At 38.5% G+C, this 15930-nt stretch overlaps 1 protein-coding gene across 1 annotated transcript in view; it reads left to right on the top strand.

The window, feature by feature from the left end:
* The first annotated feature begins 3723 nt into the window (after nt 1–3723).
* Nucleotides 3724–15930, top strand: part of enpp1 (ectonucleotide pyrophosphatase/phosphodiesterase 1) — a 33811-nt gene continuing 21604 nt past the window's right edge. The window contains exons 1-3 of the mRNA XM_067571641.1: nt 3724–4223; nt 8442–8514; nt 14468–14528. Of these exons, the coding sequence (XP_067427742.1) occupies nt 4089–4223; nt 8442–8514; nt 14468–14528 (269 nt within the window). The 5' untranslated portion in view covers nt 3724–4088. The remainder of the gene's footprint in view (nt 4224–8441; nt 8515–14467; nt 14529–15930) is intronic.

Raw genomic sequence — 15930 nt, 5'->3', positions numbered from 1 at the left:
AAGTGTCGAATGCCATCTCAGCATATTCACAGCATCATTAGCGAGAGTGAAGCTCACAGAGGTGTCAGCATAAAGCTGCAAACATACTGCATGCATCAGCATTCACTCCAGCATTATGATCTGAAATAAGCTTTTTTGGAGACTTCTTCGCCCATAATATAGTAACTGTATGACATATAATCATAAAACATGCAGGTTAGGTTTGCACTGAACTTAACACAACATGGACAAACCTTTGTTAGTCAAAAACATGTAAGACTTTGTTTTACTGTCACATGCTGTCAATCCTTTAACCAAAAGCTTATGTAATAAGTGTCAAAAACAGTGAAAATAATCAATATATATGCACAAAGTGATTAGGTGGACGACTCTATTTTATGATCCAGTTGTGGATGAATGTATATCAAAAGCTTTAAAAGATGCTCATTATTTCAGGACAACAACAGAGGCAAACAGCAGACCAAAGACATTCAGCTCTACTGTAAGTCCTGGCTGACAGGTAGCTGGTGACAGATATGTCTGATAGGACAGAAGCTTTCAATATAACGTGCTGGGGGTTGTGTCATGTTGAATGAATAATTCATGGCAGATTTACAAGTGCCTACAGTGAATCTCATGGGGAAGACGTGCCTATAACTGTCAGCTGATGAATTCTTTAAGCACACCTACTGCTGCTCCTCCAGATGCATTATTCAGTCAGGGCTTGGGCTCAAGCCATTCCACTTCTCTTCAAGTGTTGCCGGGGGCTTTGGATTGTTCCGACAGTGATGTCTAATTGATTTTAGAGCTCCAGACTCCGACTGCAGAGACTGTAAAAATGATTAAAAAAAAACCCTCCATCACCTGTTGCTGTCACTTGTTGCAAATGAATGAAAGATTTGAGCTTTTATGTTTGTCATGGGTCATCTAGATAAGAATGGACTTATTCTGGACTATGCCATACAGAAATAAACACATGCAGTAGTAGTAGATGACAATATCAAAGCAAAAATAAACAGAAAATGGCTAAAAAAGATAATATATTAAACATGCAAAATGCAAAGGGAATTTAGTAAACTGTCAGTTTAATATGTTATTTAGCATCTCAATCTTCAGTGTTTTCAGTGTTTACTGCAAATTTTAACTTAATTTCTTCAACCCTCACAGGTCTACATATGGGTCTATTATTTCAAGATGTTGTGACAAGCATTTCATTAATTTAAACTGTATTAAAGGTCACAGAATTGTCAAAGATTAAAATAAATCTATCAGGCTAAATTGCAGTAACATTTGTATAAAATCATGCTTAAAACCTTTCCATTTGATGCTGTGTTGCAGCCATAAAAAAATGACATATTTCAGTATTTCTCTCAGTATAAGCATCATATAGTACTTTCAGTGAAGTTCTGGCTCAAGTGGGTGCAGAATATATATATGTGATACAGTGTGGAAAACAATATCTTTCTTACTCTGAAGCTCCTTAGGGGAAACTGAGCAGAAACTCCCAGAATTCAAGTTAGATAAAACATGTTTTCTTTCATACTGTATGACAACATGTCATATACTGTATATTCTTTACCTTCTTGTTGTGAGGATTGTTTGGAGCACTAAAATGTTTATTTTAAGTCATATATTAAAACCTAACAAGGTCATCATGGAATATTTTTTTAAATATTTGAATGAAATTCAGTAGGTCTGAAAAGTGCTTTGCAGCTCAGCATGCCTTTGTGATAATAACAAGCTAGTGGGATCCAAGCATGAGGTCACACTCATGTAAAATATTTCTTTAAAAGGCTAAAAGAAATCGGGAGGGACATGTGATGAGGACAGTAAGTGCGACATGTGCAAGTCAACATTAAAAGGTCATACTGTAAAGTCCAGCTGGGTTGGGGACAGCTGTAGAGAGACACTCTGCTGAGAGACATGCAGTTCCCTGAGCAGGACACACACACACACACACACAAACACACACACGCTGTAACCACAACCACACATGAGCACACTTGAAAACCCACACACACGGACATGCACACACACTCTTGTAGGTTTAGAATGACAACACAAACACAACAAACACATCAGACTTGTTTTCACAATTAGGCATTCATATATGCACACATACACACAAACACAAACACACACACACACACACACACACACTGTAACCACAACCACACACGAGCACACTTGAAAACCCACACACACAGACATGCACGCACACTCTTTAAAATGACAGCACAAAATCAGACTTGGTTTCACTATTAGGCATTCATACATGCACACGCACACACACACACACACACACACACACACACATGTACATGCATGTTCACAGGGAGACAAAGATAAACATGCAGTGAGAACAGTTAACTGAAGGCTGTTTGTGAGTGCAAGACAAGGCAGAGGTCAGAGGTCAGGAGTTCCTGCACACGTGATCTTCATTATCACACCATGAGACACGACTGGATGTGAAGGAAAACTGGACCTCACAGAGCTGAAATATGTCTGCATGTGTTGAAGCTGTGAAGGATGAGGGGCAGTGTTGGATTATATAAAAAGCACCTCTTTTAGCACCATGAAAATGTTTTCCTACAAGGAAGGTAATTAAGCATCACTAACAGTGTTGCAACATCGCCATCTTGTGGTTTTTTTATACACTATTTCTATTTAAAAAAAGGATAAACCGTTTGTATCTACGGTATCTGCAATGTGTTCTGAGATAAAAAACACTAACAACAGACAACACATGATGCATCTTTTTATGGCAGTCTTCAAAGTAGTAAATCACTTTATGATTTACTAGTTTTTTGTGTAGCATATATGCTGTTTTAAAATTGTTAATAGTGTAAGAAAAGTAGAAAAATGTAGAAATGTTCTTTACTTCATCCTATGCCCTTTTCGAACATTGAAAGGTTATTATTTGTGTTGCTTACTGAAATTTTGCTGTTATTGTTATTTGTTTTGTTTCACTGCCTATCTATTTTATTTTGTAATTTTAACATGTTTGAAATAAAAATAATCTAAATTAACTTTATTACAAAATACAGTAACATTTTTACCTCTCTATAAAACGTACTGCAGAGTATTCTACAGGAATAAGTCACAGAAATGCAGCAATAAAAGTTTCAGTGGGCTTTATTCTTGTCTGTTCTTATTTTTGGTTGATTACAGATGTATTTCAATGTGATCATAGCTACATGTTTGAATATAAACTCAAGGGTTTTGATGTGAAAATGTAAGAATTTATAAAATGAGCTGCAGAGTTTTGTTGGTTGGTTATGTTTGAGTGAGAGAAGTATTCAGGAAACTTGAAGGCTGTAAGTCACTGGATGCTTCTTGTGTGAAAGCAAATGCAAATGTCTTCACAGTTTGGTCCATAATTGTTGCTGTTGTGTTGACTGTGTGAAGAGTTTTAAAGATGTTGATTTTGCATGATTTTAGGGAAATTCTTAAGCTCTAAATAATTAACTTTTTAAAATTAATTATTATTAAGGCTGATTAAAAAATTTGCTGCGAAAACAGAATTTAATAATGCTTTGTTTTAGTTTTACGAAGAAAACCATTAGTCAGGTACATTTTCTGCAGCAGTCTAATGTTTTTTATTTAATTTAATTGCACTACTACAGTCTGACCACAAGGTGGCGGCAGCAGTCAGTCACCTGTACAGTAAATCATTAAAGTTCCTCTGCAGCTAATTTAGCTACTGTTGAGCTCTTTTCTTCACAGCTGATCATTCAGGCATGGTCAACACATTCTGACACATGTATGACCATGAATGAATGAGTTGTGCGTATTTTTAATTAAAACGACAATTTCTCTCTAAAGCAGCAAAGTATCAGAGTCACTGGTGAGCAGACTGTAATGGGAAAATAATACTTGAGCCAAAATAGCAGACTGTTGAGGTCTGCTCTGCCCTCTTCAATCAGCCTCCTCTCTGATCAGTCGCACGCGGCCGCTCTGTAAACTTGGAGACGTCGTTCAGAAACAAGGCGGTGCTACACTTCAGCAGGGAGTCACGGCATATATTCCTCAGCAGGAAACCTCTGCTGCCACTCAGTCTCTCCTGGAAAACACTGGCTGTAGGGTTTTTTTTTGGTGCGCTCAGCAGCATGGCGGTAACTAAAGGAGAGGAGCGGTCGGCTGAGCAAGCTGCGTCTTTATTTGGGACATCAGAGCTGGAGGGTCAAAGAGAAAACACTGGCAGGAGAAGGAAGAGGAGCAACCACTGTAAAATCATTAGTGTGGTACGTTCAAAGGCACTAATATCTCCCTACCTCTTTGTTTTAACTAAAACTAAAGGACACTTCTCTTGCTCAGGAGTGCAAGCAGTTATTTACTTTCACACTCTAAAAGTTGAGCTCATACAGCTCATTTATGTGTCAAAAACTTTTAAATGCCTTTAAAACTGTAACAAAATTCCTGCACCTTTAACCATACTGTTATATGCATGTAAAAATCTACATTATATTGGTATTTAACTTTATATAGTCACCTAAATGTCATTTTTATCATTTATATCTTTTGTAAGGCACTGTAATATCACTGTAATACATTAAATGTGTCCATAAACTCTCTCAGATACTGACTTTACAGTGACTGTGCCTTACTTCATCATGAGGGAATATAATGAATCACCAGAAAACATTAAACCACAACCTCAGGTCTGCCTTTGTGCACTGTTTACTCCCCGTGTCATTAATCCACAGCTGCCAAACAGCTTAGAGTGTCAGAGCTGCCAGTGTGAACGTGGAAACAAAATGTTTTCACTTCAGTGCAAAAAGACAGGGGCCAGGAGTGTCTCTGCAGGTGAGGATGAACTACAGTTGTTCCTGCACCTACAGTGATGTTGGTGATGCAACGGTGTGAAGTTTCAGCTGGAAGTTTGGTGCAGTCTCACAGTCAGATAGCAGGATTTTTACGCACGACTGGCCACTTTGTTCTGCAGTAGTCCACTATTTCAGATGGCATTCTTGATGTTTAGAGTTTAGAGAGGACACAGGCAACAGACACAAACATGTGGCTGGTTGTGTGTGTTTAGTTTTAGCATCTTGGCACGCTGCTGAAGTCAGAGTGTCAGTTTCCCTTTTACATAATGTAACTTGGATAAAAGTGTCCACTGTGCAGCATGCGGCTTCACACATATAGTTGAGGGTGTATTCAGAACTTTTAGTAGCCTTTGACTCATGAAATTTTTAGAGCTTGTGTTGCTGCTCTTGGACCGAATTTTGCTGAAAGTCAGTATTTTACGCCACTCCTGTTCCTCAAAACCAAACTGAGTAGCTCTCTTATGACCTGAATGAGAATATGCTTCACTGTTTTCTTTGTATTCCTTTTTCAGCTTTTATTGTTCACGGCATGGGAGACTAACCACACATATTCATAGAGAGGCAAAATCTGGGATACATTTGGAGCTTTTCATGATGATTTAAACCGCACACTTGAAAGAACTGCAAAGAAAAATGCTTCTATATGGTATAAGTACTGCTTTTACACAGCTGTGGTTTGGAATATACATTCAAGAATGAAACTAATTGATTAATCAGGCTAAAACATATGTGTAAGAATGGTTAAACCACAGTATAAGCAGTCTCTTTAGCTCTCTGTACATACCAATCTAACTCATCAGTGAAATATGAACTGTACAGATCGGAGAATCTTTTGATAGTATACACACCTTTCAAACTATTTACTGGCAAACTCCAACTAAAACCATGGGAACCAGTGTTTTCGGCTCCAGGAGAAGCTCTGCAGTCTGCCTGGCACTGATTAGATACACATGTGGTAAAGTCTAGACTACAATATGCTATGTCCTGACATACATGAGCCAACATACATCTGTTAGTCATTGTAATACCGGTATGTGTTACACTGCAGTGTTATTTAAGGTCTTGCAGAAGGATGATTGTAACATCTTGGGGCTAAAATGGACAAAAAAAAGCACTAACATGAGGCTTACTCATTAAAGATGTGCACTCTAGTAAGGTATTTTTTCATGCCTTGTGGATTTTTTTCATGCTGTCTAGTTTGACAGTTTCACCAGATCCCTGTTGTAATCCAGTGTATTTAAGTGTCAGACGTGTAGGTTTCAACCACACAGACTGTTTACTTTCACAACCCACAAGGACCACGTCTAAAAGCTTTCCAAAGGAGCCCGTCCAAACGCCCCTATCATTCTCTCTCTGTGTTTTCACCTATAACTGGAGAAAATAAGAATATACGTATGTGAATCACACTAAATGGATTACTCGTGGTGGAGGATTCCCACAAGCCTGGTTTTGAGACTAACTGAACACTACCACAGCTTTGCAGCATGAGTTAATTAACAGGCACGAATGACTGCACCATGAAAATATCTTATCTAATGTGAAGTCAGAGGGGCCTATTTGTCCTAAAACACATAAAAACACCTCCCACGTGGGTTACTTAACGTCATTTGTTCCCATTGTCCAGCAGTGTGTGGTTTCAATTTGTCTAACAAGTGAGCTTTTGTTGGATTCATGTATTTTATTCAGCTTTGTGTAAGTAACTGGTTTTAATTTTGAAGATAAAACTGAAATAAGCAAATCTGTAAGTTTTTCCATGTGAAAAAATATATATTTCAAAACTGGCAAAAGGATAAGAAAACACAAGATAAATACAGTAAGATTGAATTTTAATGACTAATATATTAAAAGATAAGATTTGGATTTGTTTGAGACACTTGCCGTAGCAACAGAGGTTACAAGGTTACAACAGAGGAAAACCTGATTATGTATTTGTGCAGTGTAAGTTGATATTTTTACAGTGACTCACTCTAAAATGATAGCTTTCAGTGGTGGATTCAGTCTCTACACAGGACAATGTTGTGTGGTTAGTTTTTTGTTTGTTCATTTTTTATTTTAATGCAAATCAATAATCACATTTACATAAAATTATACCCACATTAAGCTAGACACACAAACAACTAATACAGACAAACAAACTATTGCTGAGAGTCCCATGATAAATCGGAGGGGTCACAATGGACTTTCATGGACATGTTGTATCTCTAATTAACTGTGATAATGGGTCATAAGTATACATTTCTTTATTTCAAAGGACAGGTTCACAATTTTAAGTCTGTCTTAAAACAATAGTCAGGTGCTCATATGAACATTAAGCTTTGAACATCTTTTCCTTCCACTGCAGCTGAACAGGGAAAAAAAAGACTAAAAAGACACATATGACTGACCCAGACTGCTGAAGCCTCATTTCACAGATTGAGGACTGTGGATTTTGTCCCCCATCACTTACATTGAAATCTCTTTAGGAAGGGATCTTTTAATGGTCAGTATGTAGGAGTAATGATTACAGTAAGTTAAATCTCCTTCAATGTTCATATGGACACCGCTTTGTTGTTTTAAGACAAACTGTGAACCTTTAAAGGTGCCACAAGCCAAAAAGTTTCACAGCCATTGACATACAGGACCAAATAATGTTTAAAACTAGCAGCACATTTTAAAGCAAAGTTTCAAACCAGCTTTCAACTTCTGTGCTGATTTAAGAACCATGATGAACAGCCTGGTTTGGGTGTAGCGGGGGCTTCATAATATGCAGAAATGATAGTACTGCTGTACACCTCCCCCCTTTCTAAATAAACTGACTGAGACGTCTTTGAAACGCCCCTCTAATTACAAACTCTTCACCCCCAGTGAGCAGGCAGCTTTACAAGCAAAGCAGCCGATCAAGAAGCAGCTAGTCGTCCGTGCTGCTTTGACTGGCCTACAGAGGGCCATGAGCAACATTTGGATGGTTGGAGATGGTGTATGGGGAAAAGTGGGAATGATTAGCATCTCTGGGTTAAGGAAATAAAATACAGCCCCTCTTTTCTCAGCAACTTTCGCTGTATGACCTTAAATCTGTCAAGAATAAACATTCAAGTCCAATGATTAAAGGAGGTTCAGCAAAATGTCTTTATTTATGTCTTCTTGTGTAGAGCCAGAAGCCTGTTGCAGTATGTTTATATTAGGGTAACAAAGCATGTAGCTGACACTAGAGTGTGTTTAGAGTACCAGTAGAATAAAATTTAAACTTCTTCCAAGGACATTTTAACCATGCACAGTAGCATTTCCCATAAAATGTCCAAATTGGCTGTATTTCTGTTTAAATTTGATTCTGTTTTGTTCACTTTTTCATTTTTTACATTAAATTAGAAGGTATTTGGTAACTGCAAACAGGAATAGGAACAGATGGTCTGCCATTAGTAGTAACCAAACTATTTTAGATGAATCACATATCAGAGCAGGTTTTCAACTCACAGTGCAGTAGACTGTTTGACTCTTGTGGCTTGAGGAGTCGCTTACCTCTTGTTTTTCTTTCTCACCAGAGCCAAGAGTTCAATCTAAACACTGTCAGCTGTGTTTGTTTGCATCTACATGTGATAAATAAACTATTATCTTCATTAATCTTAACAAAAATTCTGACATGTGTCTTCTGTATTTTAGGTTCTGCCGCTGTGTTTACTGGCAATCATCCTTGCTGTGGTGCTTTCCCTGAAAAAGAGCAGCAATGAGAAAGGTAGGCGTCACTGTTAATTGACCTACATACAGTTGATTGTACAGCTATGTTTCCACACCATTTGTACTACTAGTTGTAGTAGGAGTGCTCGTTAGCAGAATTCACTTATAGTTAGGCTGCCATTTGCCATTTTGCTATGGAGCAATGTTTTGATGCTGTGGGTCCCACTTGTGTTTGTTTCTTGTGCACAAACACGGACGCACCTATACAAAAATCTAAGGTAAAAAATGACAATTCGCCAATTGTCATTTTTACACTTCGGTATCTGTACAGATTAAACAAATAAAATATAGCACGTTAATAAATGAGCTTTAAAGGTGCTGGTAGGCAGATTTTGTTAGCTTTGGACAGAGCCATTCTAGCTGTTTCCTACTATTTCCAGTCTTTGTGCCAAGTTAGGCTAACCATGTGCTCACGTTAGCATCATATTTACCATACATATACAAGAGTGGTAACAATCTTGTCATCTGTCTGTCTGTCAGAAAGTGTATTTCCCAAACTATTTCTTTAAAGATCTGACTTGAGGACACTACAATAATTGGGCTGAAAGCAAATGGAATTGTCTTATTTTTCTGTAGACAGAAACATAATGTCACCAGAGTAATTTGATAATCACTTAAAAAGGGGCTTTAACTTCGAAGATCTGTGTAGTGCAGGTAATGAAAAATGGAAAAAAAAACACATTTAAACCCCTGTTCCCCCCATACACACAGTGCCATTTTTAATGAAATAATTCTCACATATTTAACAGATTTATCCAAAAAAAAATAGCCAAAAAGTTCAGCTGCTCTTGCTTTCACCTACATGTAAATATAAGCTTTTTGTCAGCCTTCACTCCTTGACACAGGCACTGAATGAAGTTACTTTGAGAGCAACTGAGAGTGACAGACGGAAATAACCATCTCAGATTACATTTTGGAACATTTCTTCAGAAAGGCTTGGTGAAAACACATACTACAAGTTGTGAGTAGGTAGAGGGGCAAACAAGCCTGCATCCTGCTACTGTGAGGCTATAAAACTACTGTTTAGGCTTCCAGGAAGTCTACCTACAAGGTAGAAACTCTTAACGTCCCACTGCAGATCGCTCAGAAATTCCAAATTGGGAGTATTTAAAGCAACTGTGAAGGAGGGTCAAGTAACCAGCCAGCCAGTCGAGAAGGAAGGGAGTGAGAGAGAGACTGAGAGGTGAGACTGCCTATGAGTATGATTTGTTCACAGGATATGAGTCTGTCAGGGTGGTGTGATATGGATTCTTTTGCCTGCTGTTACAAAACATGTCATAAACCCACTTCCAAGGGAGACAGGAATGTTCACCCAAGACTGGCATGTTTTCTCCAGCTATAGATTCCATCTGGTTAGACGTGGGCAGCGGCGTCAGTATATTCTTTGTTGCAAACCGCTGTGCCAAAACACCCCTCTTCCATTTCAGGGGCAGCGGTGGTGAATGTGGGCAGCTGTCTCCAGCCTGGGTGGGGTGCTCTCTCTGCTGTGGCATTTCCCTTTAACTTATATTTCCTACTCAGCTAACATGAAAGCCATATGGGAAGAATACATTTTGCCTTTGCGCTCACGAAAAATCTCTAACTTTGTTGGAACGTCTACATCTTTCATAAAGCTGCTTTCAAGGACTTTGGAAAGAGATGAAAAGCAATAAAAATAACCCAAACCTCCACTTCTTCCACAGAGGCTTACAGAGCATGTAGTGTAAAATACTGAGAGTGGGTTTTCCCGTGGATTACTGACCACAGCAACTTGTCTCCTGAGACAGAGCATCCCCGTATTCGGTCCAAACCACACTGCTGGCCTGGAGAGGCAGTGAGGAGGGGCTTTCTCACCAACATGCTAAGTTTCGCTCTGTCATATGTCCAGTCAGCAGGCTTGGGTTGACCTATGGGTTGGCAGTTGCTTAAAAGGTGAAATAGGTGACTTAAAGCTTCTTGGATTGAGTCACCTTATCCGTGGGAGTGTCCTTGTCCAAAAACAGTTTGTTTCCAAAAGTTACAGGAGCTGCTCAAGGGAAAACAATGTAGGTTATATTGTATTTGTTTTAGGGTTTTATACCGTGTGTCCGTACTTTGTACAATACTTGATGATTAATTATCAGCTGGCGTTTAATTGTTTTATCATTTTATCATGTCATCATAGGCAGATCAAAAAGTCACACTGAGCCTGATAACACCCTTCCACACCATTCGAGCCACAGACTCTGAACAACAACAACCCACATGAGTTTCCCTGCTAAAGTCTCCTTCTTATCTAACTTACCAAACATGAACACACATCTTGCCCTGCACCTTAGCTTATTGAACAAGCCACAAAAAAAATAATTCACTGGGGAAAAGTGCACCACTCACACACATTAAAGAGCACGTAAAGATACCTGAAAACATGACTTTGGACCTGTGAGATGCTGGTTTGGTCATTGCCCTGTTAGCAACACACCATCTGTCCATGACTTGTTGCTACAGCAGTTTGTTTACTTTGTCTCTGTTCCGTACGTTGTAGCACTGTGTGCCTGCCAGCTAATGACAATCAAACAAACCTTTGACACGCTTGCCCAGCTGGCTGAGATAGAAAGAAGCATTTCTGATATATCCTCAAAGACCCTTTTTTTCTTCATTCTAATTATACAAAACCATTAATAATACAATTAAGAAACATGTTGACATTATTTATCACTGCAAAGAGGGATGATTGAATGGGATTTTAGTTGGATTTTAAAGTTGTGTCAGAAATTAACGGTGGGCAAGGGCAAAAATGCCCTTGCCTTTGAAATCTCAGAATGCTTCTTAAAACTGCCCCCAAGAATTGAAAAAAATAATTTTATATTTACCAGCTTAGGCAAAAAAATTGTTTAATGTGCTGCAGCTGAGCATCTAATTAGCTATTGTGTCTAGCCTGCTAACTGACATAAGCAGTGCATTTTTCCCCAGTGAAATTTGGAGATGAAATGAAGTTAAGTTATTTCCAGAACAGCATCAATAAAGAAGGAATATTACACTCATTTTGGCTCTTTTGACAGTACTTGTAGCTACTAGTCTGTAATTTTGTGAAAACACCTGAGGCTGTAGCATGCAATGTATCAGACCCACAATGATGAAATCATCGAAGTTAGACTGGTTTTGACTTGTAGGAGGTCTGAATATGACATTATCCCCCCGACCAGAACTTTTGCTTAATCTAATTAGATCAAGCCCATTAAATATCATCATGAGCTCATCATCAGGGTTTCCATCAGTATATTGCAAGTCCGGCGGCCTACTGGGCTTAGTTGACCCCCCACCGGGCCTAAGCATCAGGGATTTTTTAAAATGTATTTTAAGATGTTATCTAAACTAAATGAGTTATACCTGTGCTGTAGCTCCTTTAAAGAATAGCTCAGTGCATAGCGAGTATGCGGTTGAGAGTTAGAGAGCGCGTGTGTGATTGTGAAGCTGCAAAGCACAGAGTATGAAGTTAGCAGTATAGCTCAATACATCCATGGAGCAATCCGCCTACCATCCGAGAGCAGCGTGAGCAGGCAAAGAGCGGGAGAATTTCTGCCGAAAACAAGCACCAAAACCCGGGGAGACATGAGAGCAGCTGCTGGCTAACAGCTACGTGTGTTTACAGCAGGGAGCAGGAGGGAGGACAGACGTCTCCCTCCGCTACTCTACTGCAACTCTGCTGCTGCTGCGGACAGTTATGGTGCAGACACTTTCAGTTTATAATGGTAGCGTCTGTCGTACGACTAATGACTAAGTATTGATAACACACCACTGAGTATTTTTACAAATTAGGTTGTTGTTGTGGTTGTCTTTTTATTCGATGAATGTGGGCGTTCATATGCAAAAATAAACTAATTGGGTTTTATTTCTATAAAAAAAGCTAAATGACTGTGGGGGCGATGGACAAGTAATGTAATCAGTGTTTGTCCAAACACTGTGTATCACTGGAACACCTTTAGTTAGAAAATGTAGATAGTTATCACAAATGGGACGGTGTTTACTGAGGTGGTTACACAAGGTGGTGATTACTGTATACATTTTAATCTGGGCTCATTTTACATTGAAAACAGCAACTTTATGCACTAATTACTATTCTTTAAAAGTGCCTCCAAAATTTTGTGAATGCCCTAATTTTTTACACATGGGGCTAAAAGTTTCCCCTCAAATATTTTTTAAATTTCCTACACTGGGGTGCACTGATTAATAGCTTTCTGTTAACAATGGAACACATGACTGCTTGTATTTGAAACTATATATGAACTATGAGCTATGAAATTATCACCCCACTCAGCAAGTCCCCTCAGCTCTACAGAGCGTTTTAGCTCCTTTACACTTATTTTGGTTTTACTGTCCACAACTTAAGTGTTTTGGTTCACTTTCAGCTGTTTACTCACAGCTCTAATAAACCCATTGTACAGTACCTGCTCAGCACCAAACAGCAGAAAGGCAAAGTTGGACTTGCATTCACCAGGTGGCCACAACTCCAAATGATGTTAATGTTGCTCTATTTCTGCTCGGTGTGTGTGAATAGGCGACTGTTTGCTAACACGTTCACTCAATGTCACGTTTACAGCTTGTTTTGCTGCCCCAACGTGCCCCAAAAATCTATTAATGCCAGTTCAAAAGATCTGCAAATGTTATGAGATGCTGTAGCTTCCTTTAATTCACTTAAGTTAACTTAAATCATGTAAATTACATGATTTTGAGGTAGTAATGTGCCCTATTTCAAGGTGTTTGTATGGCCTCAAAACAAAAATATTCAAAAAAATTAGTTGGTTACTGTTTATTCACTGTTTTGTTTCCATGAAAACAAAGTCCAGATGTTTTCTGTTGTTTGTGAACATATGCTATCCAGCAAAAATTTAAAAATGTAATAGTTGACTATTTTGTATTTGTTCATGAGATCTCTCTTACATAACATAGTCATGTGGTTCACAGAGTTGTGCTTTCTTTTAGTTCCAAGGATCAGTGGAAAGACTTCAGTCAGGTTCCCGTCCAAATCTAGCACAAATTCTAACAGAAACTCCAGAAAATCGATAAAAGAAAATGCGTTTCCATCCAGTCATGGACTCAGACCTGAATTTCAACAGCCACATTAAGACAGCCTACAATCACTTGAAGAATATATCAAGAATTAAAGGACTCAGCAAAATATTTGGAAAAACTTGCATGCATTTATCATAACTCGAGACTCGACTACTATAACTGTACTGTGTCTTTACAGGTCTCTAAAAAAATCAATCAGACAGCTGATCGAGTCTTCACTAAGACCAAAAAAGTGGACCACATCACTCCAGTTCTCAGACCTTTACACTGGTTTCCTGTCTGTCAAAGAATTGCTTTTAAAATACTGCTGTTGGTTTATAAAGTACTGAATGGTTTAGGGCCAAAATACATTTCTGATCTTCTGCTACATTATGAAACATCAAGACCTCTCAGGTCATCTGGCACAGGTCTGCTTTTTGTCCCCAGAGTCAAAACTAAACACAGAGAAGCAGCTTTCAGTTTTTATGCACCACATATCTGGAACAAACTCCCAGAAAACTGCAAGTCTGCTGCAACTCTCAGTTCTTTTAAATGAAGACTGAAGACTTTTCTTTTTTTTTTGCCGATGCCTATTTTTAAATCAAATTGGAGGCTTTCGATTACTATTTTATACTGCACTGTAACTTCTACTCTCCTGTTTTATCTGTCTTATTCTATTTTAGCTTATTTGTATTTCCAATTTAACACTTTTTAATAGTATTTAAATGTCTTTTTATATTGCCTTATGTTGCTTTTACAGTCTGTCTTGAAGCCTTTTATGTTTTATGTAAAGCACTTTGAATCGCCTTGTTGTTGAAATGTGCTGTACAAATAAACTTGCCTTGCCTACTGACATCAGTATCGTGTGTTACAGTCACAGTAGCTCAGAGAAACATATTGTATACCAAAAACACAACTTTGACAACTCTTCTCTTTTCCAGATGAAGGGTTTTGGCTGCAGGAGGCCCTCGAGGAAACTGAGCAGCCACAGTGTCCATCTGGGTAATACAATACTCTTGTTTTGCTGCTGTAATGTAAGAACTGATGTGGATTTGGTAGAAAATAATATCTCAAATCTCTGCCCTAGTTTGCCCTACATCAGCTCCTCTGCTCCTCTTTGTACAATATCTTTCACCATGTTTTGGTGCTGAGAATAAAGCTGTTCAGTTGTGTCGCCCACCCTTATCATGAGTGGAGACCATTGTTCCCAGTAGGTGGTTCTTAGTGAAAATAAAACAGAAAATAGAAAGGCTTTTCTGTAACTATTCAGTGTGTTCATCTTAGTTTTTTTTAAGAAGTTTGTAAATAACACATGACTTGTTCTTTTATGATGGTGTTGGTTCAGTGGAAAAAGTCCCATTCTCTATGGAAACTGGGTAATGTGAGTAATTGTGTGAGTGTGTGGTCACATGTGTGTGTGTTGCTGCTTAGTAAAGGAGTTACCCCAGACAGACCCATTATACTATGGAAAAAAAAACCTTTGGCTCCAAATGAAGCTACATTTGGTTTGTAAAAATATCTTTTAAACACGTGTAATGTTGTCTGTCTGTCTTTTTATATCAGCATCTTACACCACTCGTTTTGTTGGCTTTCCTCATTTTGTTTCTGTTGGTAAACCACACCTCTACGTCATGTGTGGTTTGCCCTTTGCACGCAAAGACGTTCTTTTGAAAAATGCTGAATGCAAACATTTTTTACATGTTGATGTTTTTAAATGTGCAGATTATTTTGCTGTACAAAATCATGAGTAGTAAGCAGAGCATCATAAGGTGTTATGAAGACTTTATGAATGTATTATTATTAAATTTATACTAATTAATATTTATCAACAAAGGATTAAATGACTTTGTTATGTAAAGGGTGTCACTTGTGCTGTAGTGACAAACCCACAGACAATTAAAGGGCAAGCCCCACTGATTATGCTTCAGCAGAAGTGCTTGTCGAATAGCCAAACAACTTCAGAAACCCTCTCCCCCCAAAACATATCCGATGTTGGAATTGGGCAGGCTGTGTCTGACAGCTCCTGTCACACACTCCACGCAGACATTGGCCAGGTGTGTGGCAGGGTTTTCTTTTTTTACTCTTTATTAAACTACTTCTGTCACTTTGTGTGTACAGACGAGTGCAACACTATGAAACTCTTCCAAGACCAGGAGAGACTGAGCTGTTATCAACATATTTAAACAGTTATCTCTATGACAGCTGGCTCTTCACCCCACTCTTGAATGTGACCATTTGGAACAGCTGTCGATACTTTTGCCCTCTGACGTGGTCTGAAGACACATTGTACGAACTCGCCGTCAAAGCTCTTTAGGTTAGAAAGAGCTTAGCCAACTTTGCAGTTCTTTAAAGCTCTAGAGTGTTATAGTGTCTTTCAGCTCATTGTTTTGGTTTACTGTTTTGG

Source organism: Thunnus thynnus, chromosome 18 (genome assembly GCF_963924715.1).
Source record: "Thunnus thynnus chromosome 18, fThuThy2.1, whole genome shotgun sequence".
Lineage (NCBI taxonomy): Eukaryota > Metazoa > Chordata > Actinopteri > Scombriformes > Scombridae > Thunnus > Thunnus thynnus.
Note: the sequence above shows the minus strand (reverse complement) of the source record. Positions and strands in the feature narration are given on the sequence as shown.